We start from the raw sequence: 24,197 nt of genomic DNA, 5'->3' as shown, positions 1-24,197 counted from the left end.
CGGCCAGCCAACACCATCTGCTATCTGTCTCCACCCGTTCTCACAACCAAAATGCCCTTCCCTCTGACTTACAGGACGTTTCCAGACTTACCTGCAGTTCTTGGTACTGGAGGGAAAGTCAGAGCAGGAGGCAGAGGACATGCGCTGCGGCCGTGGCCCACAGCCCCGCGGTCGAGCCCCTGGGAGCGTGTGAAGCGCTTCATCATTCACACCGCTCGCTTTATTTAACCTCACGATCACCATCCTAAGGACGACGAAGCGGAGACTGGAGAGCCCGAGAGAAACCCAGAAGGGCGACGTCCCCGAGCTTCTCTTCAGACGAAGAGGACGCCAGGCAGCCCAGAGGGGAGTGACTCTGCTGCACCCGGGGACGTGCGTCTTCCTGCAGGACATGCTCGAGTCCCTCCACTGGGGGCTGCGCCCCGGCTCTTCTCCCTCCAGGTTCCCAGTGCTGCAGACCCCCATCCTGCACACCAGAGGCTTAGCGAGATGAGGGGGGGTCTGGGGTCTGTCCTGCTGACAGTTCCCTTAAGAGAACAGGTTCCCCGAGGCTGGACAGGTGGCGGTGACACCAAGCCTGTGGAGGGAAGTCCTTCAGGGACAACATCACCCTAGCTCGGTTTCTGCATTTAACCGTGAAGATGCAACAAAAAGGTTAACTTGTGAGGAGTGTTCTCGACTTGTCGACAAGACAAAGAATAAAAGAAACTAATCATTATCGAGAGCTTTCCTGTATGTTACTTTATCTGACAAGTCACCTGAGAAATTTCAATTGATCTGAAGGAACAGAACCAACAGAAAGGATATTACACCAAGCACTTTACTGGTAACACCTTTTTAATAGGTCAAAGTAACTGTACAGTTCATTATATTCTTCCTGAGAATAATTTATTTCCCCCAACAAACTAAAGAGAGGGCATATTTTTCAAAATTATTTAACAGAATGGATGGTAAAACTGGACACCAAAAGGAAACCAAATCTCTGTTTCGCCCAATTCCTTCCTGGGAAGACAGACGCAATGAAGGGTTAGTTAACTCCAGTGGCTGTGAAATAGTCAACATGGCTTTAATCTTTCTTTATAAATTATATAAAAATGGAGAACAGGGATGGTTCCAGAACTTCTTCTCAATGCGGTTCGGAGGTGCTCCGGTACAGAGCATTTCTGCTTCCAAGAGAAGTAACAGCGCTACAAAAAACCGGCACATCATTCTGGTGGAAAAAGACAGAAGTTTTTAGTGTGTTCTACAGCTAGCTTCCAGCCAAATGCTTCACATACTCACATGAAAGTGAAAGGCAGGAAAGACAAGAGGGTTGTAGTTTTTTTCTGAAATTACTCAAGTCTTCAAAATATAGCTTTTATATTCTTTCTTTGTAAAGTGGTATTAGCATATTGCAACTGAACAGTGTTCTAACGACAAAAATTCCAGCCTGGGTAGTAAGTCTGCGGTTGGCAAAGGGATTCTCAGCCCCTTGGGTTTCCTGGAGTCCTCCACTTCCTCCTGTCTTCTTCCAAGGACCGGTCCGGCCAGTTCAGGAACCAGTGCATCACTGCCCTGGCCGCTTCCACGAAAGCATATCCTGTTGTGAACAAAATCTGTTCTTCACGATTCTTTAAAAGCTTCTCATGTACAATTTTTATTCTCAGAAAAATGCCACATTTTGGATCCCGGACTTTTCTGAACACCATGATTAAAGAACCAAAACCAAAACAACCCACATCAAAATGCGGTTAAACTTATATGAGATTTTCAACCAGCCTCGGCCAGAGTGTTGGCGCTGTGAGTGCTGGCGCCCACGGCCAGCCAGAGCCTCGCTGCTGGTGGCGGCGGAGGGGGGAGCAGGCCCCGGTGCTCAGTGTGGCCTCGTCTGCCCCAGGGCCTTCAGTCTGGCCTGGTCGATGACATCGAGCAGGTTCTTGGCGTCCACGGCCAGGGCGTGTGCGGCCGTCAGCATCTGCTTCTTGTACTCCTGCTGCAGGCTGGTCATGACATACTGCTGGGCCAGCTTCATCTTGTTGATGAGCTCCCCCAAGTCGGAGTTCAGCAGCTTCTGGGCCATCTCAATCTGCAAGGACAAGAGGGTCAGGAGCGCCTCCCGCAGCCAACACTCAGGGCATTCTTAGGCGCTTTTCTTAGGTGCCTCCAGGAGAAGAAACTTTCTTCCTTCCCCTTATACAAGGCAGACCCTGGTCTCCACCTCCAGGCCCACACGCTTTCTACTGCACCTGCTTCAAGACCTTCCTCTGCTATGCAGGAGATGGTTCAAGGGTGTCACCAGACACTTGCTCCACTCTGACGTATACTCTAGACCCTTCCCAACGGATCAGAGGTGGGAAGTGGGGTCAGGGCTGGTGGAAGGAGCCATAGAGCTGGAGAGCTTTGCTTGGGGTGTCTCGCGATCCCTCCAACCTGTGTACTTAACCAGCGGCGATCTAGCCACGTGATCTTTCTACAATCAGCGAGCACTTACTGTACACAAGGCCCTTGGAGTTGTGGACGCAAGAGTGACCCAATGTGTCTGTGTTCACAGCCCAGTGTGGGAGAAGCACGCACAGAGCTGCCCATCACACACGGGGAAATCACGCCACAGAAATGGACCCGGAGAGGAGCAGTTCACTCCTTCTGAGAGGGGTGGAGAGACTCCACAGAGGAGAACTCGCCTGCATCCAGCCAAGACTGCACAAGCTGGCCGGCCTCCACCGTGAAGGGCCTCGTCAGCCACCCACGTGCACCTTGGTCCTGCTCAACCTAGCAACGGGGAGGCCTAAGGAACTTTAGGAAGGGGAATAACATAATCTAGAGAGGGCTCTGGTGGCAGTGTGCAACGTAAACGGAAGGGCAGGGAGAGCCCAGAGGTGGAGTAAGCAGCTGAGAGGCTGCTGTGATACCTCAGGGAAGAGGGGATGTGGCCGTGAGGATGGCGAAGCAAGGCCCGACCTGAGACTTGTGAGTGACACAGGCTGTCTGCACGTGTGTACGTGTGCGTGCACGCGCGTGTGGTTCGTGCTGGGCACGGTGGTGAGTGCATGCTGGTCCCACTGACCCTGCAAGCAGAATGTGCTACAGGGGCAGACGTCCCGCAGAAAGCTAGTGCCTGGGGCACATGGAGTGGGCTCGCTCACAGCACAGAGGGTGAGGGCCTCAAACATCTGGATCTGTGGGCGTAGGGAGTCCTGCCAAGGAGAAAAGGCATCTGTAAAACGCAAGTCCGGGGAGCACCTTGGGGGCGGCCACCATCGGGACGGCAAAGAAAGGCTGCGGGTGGGGCCGGCAAGGCTCTGTAACTCCAGGGGTCTCGCCAAGGGGTCAGGGCAGTGGGGGCATGGCCCCCGGTGACCGCTGGGCGGGGTCAGGGACAGCTGGGTCCAGAGGGCGGGAGGGGAGCAGGGGCACAGGAAGGCGCACACGGTGTGCAGAAGAGCCAGGTACACAGAGAGATCGTCTCAGCCGTTACCAGCTAAAGCAGGAAGTTAGAAACGGTCCCGCCAAAATATCCAGCCGTTAGGGTGCCACTTGCTTTGCCTCTGGCGCCTGGAGCGTCTCCATTTGGGGCAAAATCCTTGCTCACTGTGGAAAACCAATTAAATTTCTAATAAAGCAGATAAACTAGCTAACCTCTGAACTGGAGGAAAATATTCAGTTACACGGTGACACCAGTCAGAGGCATTTTCCAGAAGGATTTAAGTGGTGCCACTCACAGGACCAGCCGCAGGAGCTGAGCCCGACTGCCCCGCGTGTCCAGACGCCCTGCTGGACGTGCCGCCCTCGGACTCGGCCTCCGAGGAGGACGCAGCCTCACCGCAGACGTGAAACCTCAGCCTGACCAGGAGGAAACATCAGCCTTTAGAGAACACCCCTCAGCTCCACGTCAGGGAGGCTCTGGAACACAGGGGCCTATACTCTGTCGCAGAAGACAGCGCGGGGCTGAGGAGCTGTCCCAGGAGAGAGGCACACAGACACGCTGAGCGGTGTCAGGGGCCGCGTGAGCCCCAGGCTGTCTCCAGCCAGAGGGAGAAGCATTACTGGGGTGACTGGTGAACCCAGACCACCACCTGCTGAGAGATGAGCACACTGGCCAGTGTTAAATTCCAGGATGCGGTGACCGTGCAGGGTAAGAGTATGGTCCGTTATTCGAAAACACAAACGCAAATGCTAAAGGTAAGAGGGCGAGATGCGCACAACCAGCCCCCAGGTGGCTCTGGAGAAGTAAAGCCTGCGCGTGCAGAGAGAGGACGCAAAGGGCTCAGACGGGGAAGGCGGCGCAATCAGGGCGAGGGTGCTTGCAAGTTCTTGGTGCTGTTCTCAGAGCTTTTCCTCAAGTTTGAAATCATTTCACAGTAAAAACTAAGAAAACGAAAACAAACAGATTGCCTGCTGGGGGAAGGACAGATCACGCACCCTGTGAGAGAAAGCAGGAAAGTGGACGCTGGAGCTGGAAGGGCGAGGCGTGGGAAGTGAGCTGGGCTGGGTGCAGACCCCAACGCTAAGCCTATTTACTGGCTACAAGGAATGTTTATATCGCTGCTTTAAGTGGAAAACCAAGGTCACTTGCAAACTCGAAATTTTCCAGACGCATTCGAGGAAGGAGGGCAGGATGCCACAGCCTCCGTCCTCGCTCTGGAGGGTTCCAGGCAGCAGCAGCCCCAATCCTGCGCTCCCCACCTGTCCTCACGGACGCCCCGTCCTTCAGGTCGGGACCCCACACGCGGTGCGGTGGCTCCACACAGCTCTGAAGATGGACGGCCAGTCGCCGGCGTCCCGACCTGGGGCCCGGCCAGGAGGTCACGCCTGCAGAGCGCGCGCTGTGCTCCCCCCGCCACGCTGCCCTCTGGATGAGGCCCTACCTCTCGGTGGGTGCTGGCGGGCAGGACGGGAATGGTCTCATCCACGGTGGCCAACAGCGTCCTCAGGGCCAAGCCGACTTCCTAACAGACAGGAACACACCCAGTGTTAGGACGCACGTCAAGGAGTTTCATGCCAGCAATGACAGTGTTTCCTTCCAGTTACATGGTTTTTCATTTCCTTTTCACCACTTTCGGGAAAATTTCTTTTTCTTTCTTCCTTTTTTTTTTTTTTAGGAAAATTTCTGTATTTCTTTTCCACAGTGCTGAGCCTGATCTCATTAAGTTATGAGGCAATTTCCCCCAGATTCAGATCTCTCTGATCTACTCATGCTCTACTGTCTGGGGAACAGGGGAATGGAGGCTCATGTATGAAAAGCCGCCCGGACGCCCAGGGAAGGCGGCGCTGGGGCTGCGTGTGCTCCGTGACTCTCTTCCCTCCCCAGTGCTTTCCAAAGCCTCGTGGGCCACCAAAAAGGATGTTACTGCTACCACATGTGGGAACGACAGGTGGCAGTCTGCTACGGAGGCCATTCTGACCCCGGGGTTCGTCCACTATGTACACGGAGCACAACAGCCCTCCCCCTGCCACTCGGAGCTTAAAGGGACCAGCTGTGGTTAAAAACGATATGACGTTAGAGTTAAAATGTCTGTCGCTGTCATTCTTATGAGGGTCAACTACGTAATGACTCAGATGCTAAGTTATACATGCAGTAGGTATAAGACCAGTAAGGACATGCTAGTTATTGACACTGGATCAACAAAAAGAGTGTCGTTTTGCCAAAGTAATACGGTTAAAAAAGCAGCTTCTAGAAAACCACCATAAAAAGTCTTATCATGTACAAAATTCTGGTTGCTTTTGTATATTGTTGAGTTTATTAGTATTTTTTAAAAACCCGTCTGTGGTTCATGCAAGTTCACCCTTAAGAGCTTTGGTTATAAGTGTTATGGGAGTATAGCCTAAAGACGGAACCAGAATGGATTAACTGTACTGCCCATAAAACATCACAGCTTCCAAGCAGCTGCCCCACACTGATGGTTTGAAAGAAGCTGTCCCAGAGACTGCTCATTGGTACTAAAAATAGGGCTCAATGCTGCAACCCAACGACAAAAAGCCAAACAACCCTATTAAAAAGTGGGCAAGCGACTTGAACAGACATTTCTCCAAAGACGACACACAAATGGCCAACACAAAAAAGCACACGAAGAGATGTTCAACCTCACTACTCATCAGGGAAATGCAAATCAAAAGCCCAGTGAGATACCACTTCACACATATAAGGATGGCTACTATCGAGAAAAAACAAAACCGAAAATAAAAAGTGTTAGTGAGGATGGAGAAAAACTAGATAGAACCCTTGTGCACTGCTGGTGGGAATGTAAATTGCTGCAGCCATTGTGGGAAACAGCATGGTGTGTCCTCAAAAAATTAGGACTAGAACTAGCATACGATCCAGCAATTCCACTTCTGAGTTAATGCCCAAAAGACTGAAAGCAGGGTCTCCAAGTATCATCTGTCTTGGCACTTTCACACTGTAATTGCCTCCCCTAAGTCACAACGGCATCAGACTGTAAGTGCTCTTCCGCACCTTTTCTCACTCAAGATCATATGTATGAGCAGTAGTTATTGACAGACTCTGTTGCTCAGGACATTCCAGGGTCAAGGTCGGGAATGGCAGTGATCCCCATGCGATGCAGACCTTCTGAAGAGTCAGGCTGGACCCGAAGGGCACAGGGAATGTCTCCTGCTTCACGTGAGGGGGCTGAGCTCACCTTCACCATGGGGACATACTCCTCTGGCGGGGCTGGCTGGATCTTGCTGGACATCTCGATGACCGCTCTCACCAGGCCCGTCACGTTCTCGTACACCCTGTCATTGGACCGGTCCAGGTTGGCAGTGGGAGGGGGGCTGATTTCCTGGGGCTGAAGCTGCCAACACAGAAGCCGGTTATCTTTCTATCCTCCAGCAGATGGCGTCATATCACTGCAACTAGGTTAGAAAGGGTCTTTAAAAGAGATCAAAGCAGATCACATAACTGATCTTGTCTTAGGGGACATAGTTCAGCTTGAGGATGACCGCAAAGCAATTCATCCAAGTGACAAATAAATAAGGCACCTTTTTTTCTAACTTTGAGCTCAGTTAAAGGAAATGAGATGGAATCACACATATTATACTAAAAGCCCCGGATTCATTCAGAGAAGTGATTCATCGTCCCCCCAGAATCATTCACCAAAAGAGAAGAATCCAGATACTTTACACCTCTCTGAGGATTTAGGGACAGCTGGCTAAGGGGTCAAGTGTTCTACACTGAGACTATAAGAATTGCCACTTAGTTTGAATTTTGCAGTAAAACCTGTATGGCTCAGCTTAGTTGCCTTCAAACCACCTAATGGAAACGTGTGTTCCTTTTATGGTTGTAAAAAGTGGGCAAATGCAAGTCTTCTTTACATGGACGCCACCTGCTTCCAGAATGCTGCTGAGGTGGGAGCTGTGCGGGTGCGGCTCTGTTGGTGGGGGGTGGGCACTGCCCCCTCACCTGCAGCTGTGATGGGGGTGAAATGAAGGAACATATGTACAACGGCCCGTCTCAGGGCCTGGGCACAGAGAGACTTCAACAGATGTTATCCAAGACAACATGTGAGCCCTGAAGGCTGCACAAGGGCCTCTAGGGAACCTTCAGCGTATTTAAAAAGTCGAACTGGCCACCCCAGGCACAAAAAGGACTGCGTATGGCCACTCTGAGAAGACTGAATGCCGGCACCCACTGAGACTGCCAGTGCTCAGTCTCTAACTCTGGGTGCCCATCCCTAAGCCATGAGACACAAGGGACGAGAACGTCCCATCACTGCACAGATGCTCACGTCTCACTCTTGGGCAAATATAAATGCTGCTTTTGGTGACAAACCAAGCAAAAGCGCCCTCCCCAGGCTTCCCGATTCCTGGTCCAGAGTCGCACGCGGAGCGGGGTGTGATAGAGAGCTGGACAGACACACAGATACCATGTGCTTACCCTCCACGGCTATTGTCGAACGGAAGGTGAGGACAAGTTAAAGGAATTTATCAGAGAAAGGGAAAAAAGAAAAACAATATTAATAAAGGCAGCAGACAAAACCCCCGTAAAAACACACGAGCAGAACAAGAGGAGTGAGCTTCCGCCTGTCGGCTCTGTCAGCGGCCATCAAAGTGCAGCCGCTGGGCCGTCTGTTCAGGGCACCCGCATACTCAGTAGGGGTCTGCCATGCACCATGCTCGTTTTCACAAATAAATGAGGAAAACAACATGCAAAGCCCGAGAATGACAATCTGGCAGCCGTGCAAGAATCCAAAGAATTAAGGGTCTTTAAAAAGAAAGAAAGCGTATCTATGCTTGTATTCACAGAAAGCTGCCCACTGGACATCTGAGTGATTCTGGAGAAACTGCACACCCTCACTCCCTGGGCCTGGCCCCAACATCCAGCATCCCTGGAAATGGCCTTCAACCTAGCCAGCCTGCTGTAATGCAGATGCCTGGCTTGAGGCTGTGTTTAAAGATATCAGGAGCTTATTCTAAAAACAAAAACAAAATGAAAACATAAAACCCTTCACTTGAACCAGTTCTTACGGTTGGGTTCCCTTACTTTAAACTTAGAAACTTTAATGTTTTTTTTTTCTCTACAGTTTAAACCAAGCCTATTCTACTGTAACATAACAGGCAAAGTTAACTGAGAGAAATATGGATTTCTTGACCTTTCCTTAGAATTGTCTGAAAAAAGTATACCCTTTGGTATAGAAGTTTAGCAGAGCCCTAAGTTCTGAGGTCCAACCCTCCACACTGTGTATTTTCTGTGCACTAGAAAAAGGGAGGTTATTCATAGCAGCATCACTTCCAAGAGAAGCCGTGTCAGCATTTTATCTTCTGCACTGAGATGCTGAATGGGGCAGGAGGGCCAGTTCAAAGGGGATCAACGTAAAAGGCCGCATTTCCTCAGGAGGCGTGCCAGCTGGGGCTCCATCAGGAAGAACTACAGTTCTTGACTCCAGGAGGTGAGGGTGTTTGTTCTAACCTGTTCAAAGCTTCTGCTCTTTTGTGTTCACCCTTCACCCAACCGTCACAGAAACGCTGGCACAAAGCTTCCAGGGGCCATTCACAGGGACCCTCCCAAAGCACCAGCCTGGTGTGCAGAGACAGCTGTCACTGGTTTCCTACTTTCTGGAGCTTGACCACTTGGAGGCCCCTTGGCAGGCAGTTAGACACACCACTGCCCGCAGAGATACCACTTGGGGTGGGGGGGTTCCTCAAAAACTCCGATAATTCAGAGCCGAAACATAAAGCCACCAGAGAAACTGAGACTGATCTCTGGCTATGAGCTGGACGAATTACTTCAGTTACACCCAGGTAAAGGTAAGCATTTCTGTATTAAAAGAGTACTGTTCTTTCAGGCTGGATTTGATAACCTCTACCAAACAGACATGTCACGAAGAAGCAGAGACATATACTTCACACTTACTAATTATTCAAAAATGTTTACTGATTGTATTTTTTTTTTTTTTTTTTTTGGCCATGTTGGGTCTTCATTGCTGTGCGCAGGCTTTTCTCTAGTTGCAGCGAGTGGGGGCTACTTTTCGTTGCAGTGCGCGGGTTCTCACTGTGGTGGCTTCTCTTGTTGTGGAGCACAGGCTCTAGGCATACGGGCTTCAGTAGCTGCAGCATGCAGGCTCAGCAGTTGTGGCTCACGGGCTCTAGAGTGCAGCTCAGTAGTTGTAGCGCACGGGCTTAGCTGCTCTGCGGCATGTGGGATCTTCCCGGACCAGGGATCGAACCCGTGTCCCCTGCATTGGCAGGTGGATTCTTAACCACTGTGCCACCTGGGAAGTCCCCTGAGTGTATTTTTAAAAAATATTTATTTATTTATTTGGCTGCGTGGGGTCTTAATTGCGGTGCACAGGCTCTTTGTTGCAGCGCACGGGCTTCTCTCTAGTTGTGGTGCACAGGCTCACCAGTTGCGGTGCGCGGGCTCTAGAGCATGGGCTTAGTTGCCCTGCAGCATGTGGGATCTTAGTTCCCCTACCAGGGATCGAACCCGCGTCCCTGCATTGGAAGGCAGATTCTTAACCACTGGACTGCCAGGGAAGTCCCCTCCTGAGTGTACTTTAAGTAAGCACACTTAAAAGATTCCTTTCCATAAAGATTTCTACTTGCTCAATACCCTACAATAAGGGTATTTCCCAATTATATTTATTCAAATGTAAAAAATGAATATAGGTCAGAATTCTAAGCCGGTATCTGATCCGCTTTTAAAGTTGGCTTTTCACTGCAATACAAGCCCTTTTCAAAGGTTCTTCTTTTGCTTATGAAAAATGAAAAAAAGTTCATGAACCCAATTTCTCTTTCCTTTTAAAATTTATGTCAAGAAACAACACTGGGAAAGGGTGTGTCCTCCGTTGCTCCTCTGTGGTGCTAGTGGAGCTGCAAGGAGGCTTCTTGGGCCTGGAGGCCCAGAAGCTGGGGGAGCCAAGCCCCAGGCAGCCCCCAGGACCAGCACCCTGGTTTCCAGGAGCTGACTGCCTGACCCTTGGTGCAGGGGCGCCTCTGGCACCGTGGTTCCTGTGTTAGGCTCCGCAGGGAGCAGGCTGGACCCAGACGGTGCCAGCTGCTTCACTACGGGTCACCGCCCTCCAGCTGTAGGCTGGCTCGCAACTGGAGATGACATTTTCTCTGCCTGGGGACAACCTCTCTGATTCACTAAGGTGGCAATACATCTGCTTCTATCCAGGAATCAGCCGCTTGGCTTTGGGGGTAAACCTGGAGCAGCAGCACATATGTGTGTGCGGAAAGCCAAGTCTGCCACTAAATGCTGGTTCAGCTATGGGGAGGCCGTAACCTCAAACACGCCCTTTAACCTCTGGGAACTGTAGCGGCCTCATGTGACAGGTGGGAACAATAATAAGCCCACCAATTCCGCGAGGCTGATGTGAGGATTTGAAAGACATGGGGCAGGTTCTGCCACAGCAGGTGGCACTCAATGAATGGTGGTTATTAGTGAAGCAAAGTTTATCTTAACTGATCCCATAGCTATTGAATTCTAAGATGTACCGTTTTCTATGCACCACGAAGAAGGGAAAAAAATGCCAGTTAAATCAACACACCCTCTTGATTTTAGAGATATTAAAATGTGAAGACAGGGACTTCCCTGGTCGCGCAGTGGTTAAGAATCTGCCTGCCAATGCAGGGGACACGGGTTCCATCCCTGGTCTGGGAAGATCCCACATGCCACGGAGCAACTAAGCCTGTGAGCCACAACTACTAAGCCTGCACTCTAGAGCCCGTGAGCCGCAACTACTGAGCCTGCGTGCCACAATTACTGAAGCCCACGCGCCTAGAGCCCATGCTCCGCAACAAGAGAAGCCACCGCAATGAGAAGCCTGCACACAGCAATGAAGAGTAGCCCCTGCTCGCCGAAACTAGAGAAAGCCCGCGCGCAGCATCGAAGACCCAATGCAGCCAAAGATAAATAAATAAATAAATAAATAAAATAAAATGTGAAGACAAAGTGTATCAGAATTGAGAAGTAGGACATATTTTGAGAGATAACTGACCTAATGGAAAGTAGAGGGTATCCCTCTCCTTAAAAGGGCACACAGAAGAGGAGGCTGTGGTCCCCAGCACATGCTGCTTTACACACGCTGGCCCCAGATGGCAAAGGATGGAAGTCGCCCACTAGGCCACACTGACACACTCAGAGACAGTGAGCCTACAGAAGGCCTTGCTTTCCCCAGGCGTCCTGGTTTGATTCATTTGTAAAACCAGAAGCCACCCCAGCACTTTTATCTCAAAGAAACATTCTGTCTGATAAGAGGAAAATGTCTTCAGAAAGTTAAGATCTGACTGAGGCCCTAGAATCTATCACATGAGAGAAAAACAGAAAAGAGAATTTTCCAGTAAAGTCTGTCCTGACTCAGAGGAGTCTGGAGCCGACCAAGGAGCCCCCCAATCCCACCGAGCCCCAACCCCACTGCACATCGCAGGGTCATCGCCCAGAGTGAAAGGCTTCGTGGGGTCCTGGGCTGCGCACAGGCCTGGGCGCTCACCTTGACACCCTCGTTGTAATTGTCCCCGGGGCTGCCGAGGCTGGCGAGGCTGCTCAGGTGCCCAGGGGCTCCGGGACGCGGTGGTTTCTTTGGTGGAGCTGCAGGATCTGGTAAAGGAATGAGTCCCATTACTTAACGTACATTAATGAAGAGAATGGAGACAACCCCCAAACAAACCAACACGGATTCATGTTATTACAACAGAAGCTAATCTCAGAGAGGGCTCCCTACAGAGGTGTTTCTGCTGCATTAGAGCAGTAAAGTCTGTTTTCCAACATTCTAGTCGTGGGCTGAATTTGGTAAACATCATACTTGCTACGGTCTGTAGGGGGAAGAGTGTTAACACAACATGAAGTTTTTCAAAACTAAGAAACTATACATCAAAACCCCCTCCCTCCAAATTATACAAATTTTGTGACACTCGATTCATTTCTTCATTTACCTGGTTTGCCCACAGGCTGATATATGTGCTGGTTTCCAGTCTGTGGGAAAAGAAAAAGCCAGGTCAATGCAGCAGGGCGCACAACAGGATAACGGCCTCCCCTTCCCACCCTCTCCACCCACCCCCTTGACCCCTGGGCTAAACGCTGGGGTCAAAGACCAACAAGACGGGGGAGGGGCCAGCCTTCAAGCCCTCAGGTGGGGACAGGGGATTAGATTAGGCTAATAAGCAAATAATGCCAATGGGGTATGGGATAAGGGCTGCCATAGGAGGAATCACGATTGGAACACGGTCAGGGGTGGTCACACCAATTTCAAATTTTCTTTAAAGAAATTATGCCCATGGAGGTCTCCAGTTCAACTTCATGGGTGTGAAATCTGTCCTGTGTCCGGAAACTCTCCCCCACCCCCTCCTTCTCTGATTACAAGAAGGAGTGCCATCAGGGACAATGACAACGAGAAGAGGCTTCCGAGCACTGGGATGTCTACGTTGTCACTGTCACCTGAAGAACCTGGTGTGACACCTCCATCCGTTCTGGACCAGCCACAGGCCAAGCCAGGAAGCCAAACCAGCCCAGGCACAGGGAAAAAGGCAGGTTCACATAGGACCAGCCCTAGTCTAGGGTGCCACGCCTGCAGCTATGATTAGAGCCACTTATCCTAGGCTGACTGAATGAAAAGAAGTATCTTCAAACTATATCCTACTTTTGAAAAGAGGGACTTTCCTTGCTTATTTTAAAACAATAAACTGGCTAAAACACATATACTTCAAGGTGCTTTACTTTTACTGAGTAGACATCCACTTCTTTAAAATAAAGGACCATGAGACGGCACACAGTCACAACTGCTCCTTGCCCAGGATCACGGCTGCTTCCACCAGGCCACTGAACGCTCCCGATTTTAAAGACTAGAAAAACCCTCTGAGCGGGAAGGTGTGAGGAACAGGCTTCCTTGACACAGTGGGCAGTGGGCCAAAACCTTGCAAAGAGACAGGCTGTGGCTGTGCTGTGTTGTGCTCACTGACCAGCAGTAAAAAGACTTAAAGAATTTCCTGATACTCAGGGAACAAGAAAGTGCGATAATTAGAAAATCCTATTCTCAGAACTTTCTGGATCAGTTCAACAGATGTTATGTATGTCCCTGTGCGCAGAGGCTGATGGGCTGGGCAGTGGGACGGGCCGGGCTCTGGTTCTGCTGCGTGTGCAGTGCTGGCCTTGGAGGAGTGAGTCACTCACCGGTTTGAGGCTTTGGTTTTCCCATTTGAACGCGGAGGCTAGTGACACTTACCCCCTATGGGGGAGTTGTCACAAAATGAACATGCTGCCAACTTGAATATTATTTTGAAAATCTAAATAGTTTTTATTTTTACTTTTTATGCACACAGACAGGATCAATTTCCATGAGGCAGTGACTAGTGTCTATTAACTAGCCCAGACCTACTGACAGTCTACACTGCTTTCCAGCCAAACGCTTCTCCCTGAAACTGGGGCCCATTTTCAAAAGTGTTAAGTTGGAGCACTTGGAGAAGTGGGCCAAACCATACAGTTATCTTAGCAAAGCACAGAAGCAGAAGAGCCAGCAACCGTCAGTGTGTGTTATGAGCCCCACAGCTTAACCCAGACCCTGGAGGGGAGAGGCCTGCAGAGCAGGCTGGCGCCTGGTCACGCTCTGAGTGCCCTGTCCGGCGTCCGGCATGGGGACCAGTGACCTTGGGCAAGTTTCCTACGAGCCTCAGTTGACTCATTTGTGGCGTGTGGATGGCACGGCGCCTGACCTGACAGGAGTGCTGAGGACTTATGAGGTGACAGGAGGGAAGCACCCAGCGCAGCACCTGCTCCATCAGGACTAAGCGCTCCTACTGTCACCCAGGCCTGGTGTGTGGCAAGTACTATGAGATCACAAGCGGCCCCGTCATGCGTCGTCTGTTTCACAAAGTGTTTCTCAATAATCCTTCTGTCTCATCATTCATTCATTCATTCATTCACTCCACATACGTTCTGGGTACCTTCTACATGCCACATCTTGTAACAGGATTTTCCTTTTCTAAAACATGCTCCTATTAGTGATGCTATAAATAGCTGGCTCCTTGCATAGGGTTTACTTTCATGCTTATTCTCACTCTTTCCTCTTAACAATTTGGGACCAACTGCTCAATACGTTATCATTTTATTAACTGAAGAAGTCTTGGGCTTCCCTGGTGGCGCAGTGGTTGAGAGTCCGCCTGCCGATGCAGGGCACACGGGTTCGCGCCCCGGTCCGGGAAGATCCCACATGCCGCGGAGTGGCTGGGCCCGTGAGCCATGGCAGCTGAGCCTGCGCGTCCGGAGCCTGTGCTCCGCAACGGGAGAGGCCACAACAGTGAGAGGCCCGTGTATCGCAAAAGAAAAACAAAAAAAAGAAGTCTTGATGCACACTGTAAGTTACAGGTGTACAGTACAGTGATTCACAATTTTTAAAGGTTATGCTCCATTTGTAGTTATTATAAAATATTGGCTATATTCACTGTGTTCTACAATACGTCCTTGCGGCTGATTTTTTTTGGCTGCACCGTGCGACTTGCGGGATCTTAGTTTCCTGATGAGGGATTGAACCCGGGCCCTAGCAGTGAAAGCGCCAAGTTCTAACCACTGCATTGCCAGGGAATTCCCACTGTAGCTGATTTTATACAAAATAGTTTATACCTCTTACTCTCCTACCCTTGTATTGCCCCTCTCCACTGTTAACCACTAGTTTGTCCTCTATATCTGAGTCTTTTCGTTATATGCAGTACTTTGTAAGTGATACTATACAATAGTTGTTTTCTGACTTATTCACTTAGCATAATACCCTCCAAGTCCATCCATGTTGCTGCAAATGACAAAACTTCATTTTTTATGGCTAAGTAGTATTCCATTGTATATATACACCACAGCTTCTTTATCCATTCATCTGTTGATGAACTTGGGTTGCTTCCATATCTTGGCAATTATAAATAATGCTGCTATGAACACTGGAGTGCATGTATCTTTTCAAATTAATGTTTCTGGTTTTTTTCGGATATATGCCCAGGAGTGGGATTGCTAAATCATATGGTAGTTCTATTTTTAGTTTTTTGAGACCTCCATACTGTTTTCCACAGTGGCTTCACCAATTTACATTCCCATCAGTGTACAAGGGTTCCCCTTTCTCCACATCCTCACCAACATTTGTTATTTGTGTTCTTTTCGATAATGGCCATTCTGACCAGTCTGAGGTGATACCTTACTGGGCTTTTGATTTGCATTTCTCTGATGATTAGCCATGTTGAGCATCTTTTCATGTGTCTGTTGGCCATCTGTATTTCCTCTTTGGAAAAATGTCTATTCAGGTCTTCTGCCCATTTCTTAATTGGGTTGCTTTGTTTTTTTCTGACATTGAGTTGTATGAGCTGTTTATATATTTTGTATATTAACCCCATATCGGTCATATCACCTGCAAATATTTTCTCCCATTCAGTAGGTTGTCTTTCATTTTGTCAATGGTTTCCTTTGCTGTGCAAAAGCTTTTAAGTTTAATTTGGTCCCATTTCTTTATATTTGCTTTTATTTCCTTTGCTTTAGGAGACAGATCAAAAAAATATTGCTATGATTTATGTCAAAGAGTGTTCTGCCTATGTTTTCCTCTAAGAGTTTTATGGTTTCTGGTGTTATATTTAGGTCTCTTAAAAATCTTTAAAAACTTTAGAAATTTTTTTGTTTCCTTTTGTTTCCGATCTTAAAGTCTTTAATCCATTTTCAGTTTATTTTTGCATATGGTGTTGGAGAATGTTCTAATTTCATTCTTTACGTGTAGCTATCCAGTTGTCCCAGCACCACTTACTGAAGAGACTGTCTTTTCTCCATTGTATATTCTTGCCTCCTCTGTCATACCTTAATTGATCATAAGTGCGTGGGTTTATTTCCAGGCTCTCTATTCTGTTCCATTGATCTATATGTCTGTTTTTGTGCCAGTACCTTACTGTTTTGATTACTATAGCTTTGTAGTATAGTCTGAGGTCAGGGAGAGTGATTCTTTCAGCTCTGTTCTTCTTTCTCAAGATTGTTGTGGCTATTTGGGTTCTTTTGTGTTTTCATACATATTTTAAAATTATTTGTTCTAGTTTTATAAAACACGGTATTAGTATTTTGATAGGGAGTGCACTGAATCTGTAGATTGCCTTGGGTAGTATGGTCATTTTAACAACGTTACTGCTTCCGATCCAAGAACACAGTATATCTTTCCATCCATTTGTGTCCTCTTCAATTTCTTTCATCAGTGTCTTCTACTTTTCCAAGAACAGGGCTTCTACTTCTTTAGGTAGGTTTAATCCTAGGTATTTTATTCTTTTTGATGTGATGGTAAATGGGATTGTTTCCTTAACAGGAAACAATGAACAATAGTTCATTCTTAATCTACAGATATGTAACAGATTTCTGTATATTAATTTTGTATCTTGTAACTTTACTGAATTCACTGATGAGCTCTAGTAGTTTTCTGGTGGCATTTTTAGAATTTTCTATGTAAGTATCATGTCATCTGCAAACGGTGACAGTTTTACTTCTTCCTTTCCAATTTGGATTCCTTTTCTTTCTTTTTCTTGTCTGACTGCTGTGGCTAGGACTTCCAATACTATGTTGAATAAAAGTGATGGGAGTCAGCATCCTTGTCTTGTTCCTGATCTTAGAGGGAATGCTTTCAGCTACATGTCATCTTTCCAATATAAAGAGTGAGCACTGCATGTGGAGATGTTAACCGGGGAACAGTGTGATTTTGCACTTGTGGACTAAGGAATGCCTAATATTCTGTCTGTAGAGCCCATTGTGCCAGCATATCTTATGGGAAATGCCAAACCTTCACATGCTGGCAACTGAACACGTCTTCTAGGGGCCAGATATTAGGGGGAGCTGGATTTTAGAGCACAGACTAGGGAAAACTATGCATCTCGGAGCTGGATGACGACACAGTCTAATGTGTGTATGTATGTGTATCCACGTGTGTCTAGAAATGAAATGGTTTATTTCTACTCATAAACCTTATTAGGGTGGATGGAGAGTTATCTCCCTAAGTCCGTTACCCAGCAAGTGCACGTTTCCCCTTTTTACTGGGGATTTCTTTAAGTTTTAAAGAAATCTGCATTTATTTTAACCAGATATCTGCTAATGGAAATCATAACAATTTAAAATACTCTCCCCTGAAGACCAGGGAATATTTCTAATGGGCTTTAAATATATTTGGAATAATGATAATAAGCTAGGTCTTTAAAGAGAATTTCAGTCATTTCCCCCTACAACACTCAGCAGAAAAAAATCTTGCTTGAACAAGTTTTCTGTGACTGACTGTGGAAACTTTCATAAAACACGAAACAAGAGTATAAAAATTTAGCAGATGACAACTTGCTGTAGCAACAATTTGTGTACGTATTTCTTTAGGACACAGAGTTTTCAGCTTACTATTGAAAAGAGTGTATTAGTAATGGGGTAGAAATTTTTCTACCTAAACACGCATGTTGGGCTGCGTACTGTAAGTTTTAATAATCTTGGCTAAAACGTTGATTTTAGTTATAGAATGAATTATTGTGTTCCATATGACAAATGCTAGCAAGCTTGGATATCCCAGGACACAAAGTGGTCCAGATCCTGATGAGAACGTGGGCAGCTGCTTACCGGGCCCTGAGGACCTCCATCCTCCCTGTCGATGCTGCCTCGAGAGAGCCGCACGTCAGGTTTCTAGAGAAACGAAAGCAAACCGAACAGTTTCATTCTTGGTTTGAAAATCACTGACATATTTCTGTACTAAGTTTCTTCCTTTTGTAACACAATTGTCCTCTGAACAAGAAGAGTTAAAAGTTCCCCAGTTTCACAAAATTCTCAAAGCCCAGTGGTGACAAGCCCAGGTCAGCTGCCCCAGCAAAGCCCCTTTCTCCGCACATGTGTATAGCTAACAGGACTGGCACCTGTGCCCTGACCCCATATGACACATGAAGGTGTGCACTCCACCTCTCCTCCTAGCAGCAAAGCGAGTTTTCTTCACCTAGAAAATCCCCACCCCAGGAGGAGGCACCAATGCCCGCTTCCTGGCACGTTAAGGCTTATATGTACTTGGCTGTCTTGCCAAAGCAGCAAATGGTCCAGTGACAAGTTTTCCCCCGGCACTGCATCCAGAATACAGAAACCAAACAGAAATCTTGACTTCATATAAGTAAGAGTAAATGAATTTCACTAACATAAGATTAACAAAGTAGGCCACATGCTGTCAAGGTGTGGAGCTTGGTAGGTTTTCTCCTCGTGAAAGCAATGCTGTGAGGCGGCCCCAGCCTGCCCCACGATGGCATGGATTTCACGGAGTCCCCAGGAAGCCACACCGATTCCTGCCCCCTGCCCCCGCCAGGCACGCTGGCTGACCGCTCATCTCTTAGACTCTGCCAGTCTGCTGTATCTTACAGACCCTCTATTTGGCAGAGATCAGGCAGTCACAACTTCCTTGTTAGGCAAAGAACGTCTTGACATCTGATTCGTCGTACTTTCTACACCTGAGGAGGGCCCAATGCTGAGGACACCAACCGCAAGCACCTGTCGGGGGTGTTGATGGAGAAACGAGCTTCGTCTCTTTCTTTTAAATGTGTGTTTTCAAAAGTGAAACCATGTCATATAATTCCATAACCTTCATATAATATTATACAGTGGAAATTGGTAAAAACGTTAGAATACTGTATAATATTCCAGAGCATGAATGTTGTCACACACAGAGAAAGGTGGAAACAGCCTGGGCTCTGGCAGTAGCCATCGGGGTTCAGGTCAGCCTCCGCCCTTGCCAGCTGTGTGACCCAGGCCTCAACTTCTTCATCTCTAAGATGGGGCAATAACAGCACCTGCCATGCACTACCCCAATCCTTGTCAGGATTAAACGAGTTAATATTGGCAAAGTACTGAGTCACTGCCATGTACGTGTCAAGTAGAATAAACAGTTATCCTGCTGTTTGTTGAACATTTGGGCCATTTTCAAAATTTCAACTGTATAAGTAGGCTGTGGGTAAACATCTTTGTACACAAATCTTTGACTAAATTCCTGATTAGTTCCTGGGGACAGATTTCTAAGAACTGAATTACTGAGTCACAGGGTTTAAACATCTGAGAAATTGAGCGTATCAGCCGCCACGCTGGTCCTGCCTTGGTCCGCGATGGACTTGCCCCAGCGCTGCTGGACTTCACTTAGAACTTGCAGTCAATCAATAAACAAAATGCCCCTCCCCCTTCCTTAAGTAGTAGAACGTCTCTGTTTCGTCTCACAGATGCTAAGCTGCCTTGGACAAGGTTCACCTCTCCGAACCCATTTCCTCACCCACACAGTTATTATAAGGATTAAGTAAGTGCTTGGCACAGAAATGTGCACATATGAGATGGTTAGTAAATATGTGCTGAAGGAATGCGTTAATAAAAATGCAAAGGAGAAAAGATTTTACAGAGGAGGAACGTGAAGCTTAGAAAGGCAGAACCGGTTGCTACAGGCGACACGAGCTGGATTCAATCAGGCAACAAATATTTAGTATCTTCTATGTGCGGAAAATACTTTATTTACGTTTTTACTTAAACAAAAGCTGTTCATATATTGTTTGCTTATAGAGTAAGGTGCTGGGTTTCATGTATTTACATGAATTATCTATTTTTACTTTCATATAAAATACATGAAATGGCTTATTTTTCTTTATGCACAACAACTCCCCAATGATATACTTTTCCAAAGACAGAGTTTCAATCTTTTTTTTTTTTTTTTTTTTTTTGTGGTACACGGGCCTCTCACTGTTGTGGCCTCTCCCGTTGCGGAGCACAGGCTCCGGACGCGCAGGCTCAGCGGCCATGGCTCACGGGCCCAGCCGCTCTGCGGCATGTGGGATCTTCCCGGACCGGGGCACGAACCCGTGTCCCCTGCATCAGCAGGCGGCCTCTCAACCACGGCGCCACCAGGGAAGCCCCAGCGTTTCTATCTTAAAGGAGGCCTATCTATGTAAAGTCCACTTGTGTTCCATGAATAGAAATATTTAAGCGTTTTCCTCATATAGTCGACAGAGCCTGTCTGCATAAAAGTGTCATGCTGGGAACTAAAGAGCGATCTAGCCAAAGACAGCCTGTCAAAAAGAAGAGATTCTATTATTGTTTCTGCTACTGGGTGAAGCTAAATTCTCCTGTTTTCCCCTTACAGAATATTCTAGATCTCTAGCCCTCTGGGGCCCACAACCAGCTGCCCCAGTACCCAGCCCCTCTTATCAGCAGGCTGGCAGCCACTGGACAAGGCAGGGCCAGGCAGCCAACAGGGCTGGGCCAGCCTCACCTACCAGCTGCCCACGGTAGCTGGCCCAGCCACAGCAGAAGGACCCACACAACCCACACATGGGACAAAAGCATACAGCTCTGGTGACCAAAGGGGAGGGTGCTGCTGCGTTCCACAGGATGTGTCTTACATAAGGCCACTTCTCCAAGATTGAAAAAATGTAACTGACCCTTCCTAATACACAGAGATAAACACAGACAATTAGGCAAAATGAGGAGACAGAGGAATTCCAAATAAAAGAATAAGACAAAACCCCAGAAGAAGAACTAAGCAAAGTGGAGATATGCAATCTACCGAAGAAAGAGTGCAAGGTAATGATCATAAAGACGGTCAACAAACTTGCGAGAAGAATGGGTGAACACAGTGAGAGTTTAACAAAGAGTTAGAAAATACAAAGAAGCACCCAACAGAGCTGAAGAATACAATAACTGAAAAAATACACTAGAAGGAATCAACAGTAGACTGGATACAGAGGAATGGGGAATGGATCAGTGAACTGGAAGGCAGAGCGGTGGAAATCATCCAAGATAAACAGAAAAAAGAAAAAAAAAAGAGGATAGTTTGAGACCTCTGGGACAACATCAAGCATACTAACATTCAAATTATAGGGGTCCCAAAAGGAGAAAAGAGAAAGGGGTGGAGACCTTATTTGAAAAATACCATAGCTGAAAACTTCCCTAACATGGGAAGGGAAAGAGACATCCAAGTCGAAGTACAGAGAATCCCAAACAAGATGAACCCAAAGAGGTCCACACTAGATACATAATTCAAATGGCAAAAACTAAAGATAAAGAGAGAATCTTAAAACCAGTAAGAGAGAAGCAACTTGTTATGTACAAGAGAACTGCCATAAGACTATCAGTTGACTTTTCAACAGAAACTTTGCAGAGGCCAGGAGTGGAACCATACATTCAAAATAATGAAAGGAAAACACCTACAACCAAGAATACTCTACCCAGCAAGGCTATCATTCAGCTTTGAAGGAGAGATAAAGAGTTTAACAGACAAGCAAAAGTTACGTAAAAGAGTTCAGCACCACAAAACTGGCTTTACAAGAAATGTTAAAGGGACTTCTCTAATCAAAAAAGAAAAGACCATAACTAGAAATATACAAATTATGAAAGGAATTCCCTGGTGGCACAGTGGTTAAGAATCCGCCTGCCAATGCAGAGGACACGGGTTTGAGCCCTGGTCCAGGAAGATCCCCACGGAGCAACTAAGCCCACGTGGCACAACTACTGAGCCTGCGCTCTAGAGCCCATGAGCCACAACTACTGAGCGCACGTGTCACAACTACTGAAGCCTGAGTGCCTGGAGCCCATGCTCCGCAACAAGAGAAGCTACCACAGTGAGCCTGCGCACTGCAAGGAAGAATAGCTCCCGCTTGCCTCAACTAGAGAAAGCCCGCGCAACAACGAAGACCCAATGCAGCCAAAAAAATAAATAAATAAAAGTAATAAAGTTTCCTTTTAAAAAAAAAAGTATTAAAACGAACAAACAGGGGCTTCCCTGGTGGCGCTGTGGTTGAGAGTCCGCCTGCCGACGCAGGGGACACAGGTTCGTGCCCCGGTCCAGGAAGATCCCACGTGCCGCGGAGCGGCTAGGCCCGTGAGCTATGGCCACTGAGCCTGTGCGTCCAGAGCCTGTGCTCTGCAACAGGAGAGGCCACAACAGTGACAGGCCCGCGTACTGCAAAAAAATAAATAAATTAAAAAAAAAAAATAGAACTATCATATAATCCAGTAATTCTAGTTCCAGGTATTTTTCTGAAGAAAACCAAAAAACTGCTTTGAAAAGATATATGCACCCCTACGTTCACTGCAGCATTATTTACCATAGCCAAGATATGGAAGCAACCTAACTTCCCACTTATAGAGGAATGGATAAAGAAGATGTGGTACATATACACACAATGGAATATTAGTCGGCCGTAAAAAAGAATGAAATCTTGCCATTTGCAACAACACAGAGGGTATCATGCAAAGTGAAGTCAGTCAATCGGAGAAAGACAAATACTGTATGATTTCACTTATATGTAGAATCTAAAAAAACAAAAAACAAATAACCTCCCCAAAACCAAATGAACAAACAGAACAGAAACGGACTCACAGATACAGAGAACAGGTGGTTGCCAGAGGGGAGGGGTGGGGGGGATGAGTGAAATAGGTGAGGGAGATTAAGAGGGACAAACTTCCAGTTATAAAATAAATGGGTCAATGAGATGTAATGTACAGTGTGGGAAATGGATGGGCTAACACTGTAATAACTTCGTATGGTGACAGATGTGACCAGACCTACACTGATGATCATGCTGTAATATATAAAAATACTGAATCCCTGTGTTGTACACCTGAAACTAATACAATATTCTAAGTCAATTACACTCCAAAACAAAATATTCTGGATCTGAAGATAGTAATACTAAAGACAGAAAGGAGGCAAAGGCAATTTCTATCTAAAATCTTACAGAAATGGATAATAGACATAAAGAATGTCTGGGCCTATTTGATTCTTTTCCCCATCAGGTATGCATTTTCTTTCTTTTTTTCAAATTCAGGTATAACTTGTATACAACACAGCCCACGGTTCTTAAGTGTAAAGGTCAGTACCCCTGCCTAACACACCACCCCAATCAAGACACACAGCAGATAACCCGCAGGCTCAGTTCGCCAAAGGGACCCCTCCTCTGACTTCCAGCCCAGACGACTGTTTCTGAACTTCATACAAATGGGTCCCGTAAGAAGCACTCTTGTGTGTCTGACATCTTTTGTAAACACGGTGTCTAAGATTCAGCCCTGTGGTTGTGTGTAGCAGTTTGTTCGTTCTTACTGTTGTGCAACATGCCCTTGTTGCATCCGTTCTGCTGTTAACGGGCAGGTGGGTTATCTCCAGTTCTTTTCCGTGTGGGCATGCGTATTCCCTTCTCTTAGGCAACAGATGGGGGCTGAAGGCGCCGCTTTCGGTTTTGGGGACACAGTAACCAACCGTTCAGGCTTGATCTCTAGTCCCATGTTGCTATCACTCTAGAAAACTTCAAACCTAAGGCTTTCAACTCAAAGTCCTTTCCCCTTGCACTACACATTGTCTTCAAATCTGGACTGTGGAATACACATGCGAGGGATGTGGCCTGGCTGAGAGCAGAGTCCCCGTCTTGGACTCTCTGACCCCATCTCGATGTTCACCTTTCATTCCTGCTGACTGGCTCTGCTGCGAGAGGGAAAACAGCTCAAACATTCATTTCCTTTCTCAGGACACAAAGCAGGCTTTATATACTCAAAACTTTCTCATTTTAAAATTAAAATCCTATCTTCAGCACAGCCCTGCATTAGAAAATGACTGTGTGCATGGCAATAAAAATAAACAAGTAACACAGTTACTCTCTCTTTAAGCAGCACCCAATAGGAAAGAAAGTCCTCTCAATGGACTGAGGTTCTAGTCAAGGCTGCCAGCTCTCTCTCTGGCCAGTTTGCAAGAGAGCTTTTACAGCTGTGGATTCACAGGCACAGAGGCAACTCAGAAACCACT

General features: G+C 47.3%; 1 protein-coding gene across 23 annotated transcripts in view; it reads right to left on the bottom strand.

Moving 5' to 3' along the window:
- Nucleotides 1-819: 819 nt before the first annotated feature.
- The window catches only part of PTK2 (protein tyrosine kinase 2), a 252,734-nt gene continuing 229,356 nt past the window's right edge, over nucleotides 820-24,197 (bottom strand). For 17 of the 23 annotated variants that reach the window (XM_067712794.1, XM_067712793.1, XM_067712804.1 and 14 more), the window contains 6 exons: nucleotides 18,011-18,073; nucleotides 12,352-12,391; nucleotides 11,910-12,016; nucleotides 6,615-6,770; nucleotides 4,845-4,925; nucleotides 820-2,065 (listed from right to left, as the gene is read on the bottom strand). In XM_067712794.1, coding sequence (XP_067568895.1) covers nucleotides 1,853-2,065; nucleotides 4,845-4,925; nucleotides 6,615-6,770; nucleotides 11,910-12,016; nucleotides 12,352-12,391; nucleotides 18,011-18,073 — 660 coding nt within the window. In that variant the 3' untranslated portion in view covers nucleotides 820-1,852. The remainder of the gene's footprint in view (nucleotides 2,066-4,844; nucleotides 4,926-6,614; nucleotides 6,771-11,909; nucleotides 12,017-12,351; nucleotides 12,392-18,010; nucleotides 18,074-24,197) is intronic. The other 6 variants (XM_067712787.1, XM_067712789.1, XM_067712797.1 and 3 more) reach the window with 1 other exon arrangement.

This window comes from Pseudorca crassidens, chromosome 17 (genome assembly GCF_039906515.1).
Source record: "Pseudorca crassidens isolate mPseCra1 chromosome 17, mPseCra1.hap1, whole genome shotgun sequence".
NCBI classification, from domain to species: Eukaryota; Metazoa; Chordata; class Mammalia; order Artiodactyla; family Delphinidae; genus Pseudorca; species Pseudorca crassidens.
Note: the sequence above shows the minus strand (reverse complement) of the source record. Positions and strands in the feature narration are given on the sequence as shown.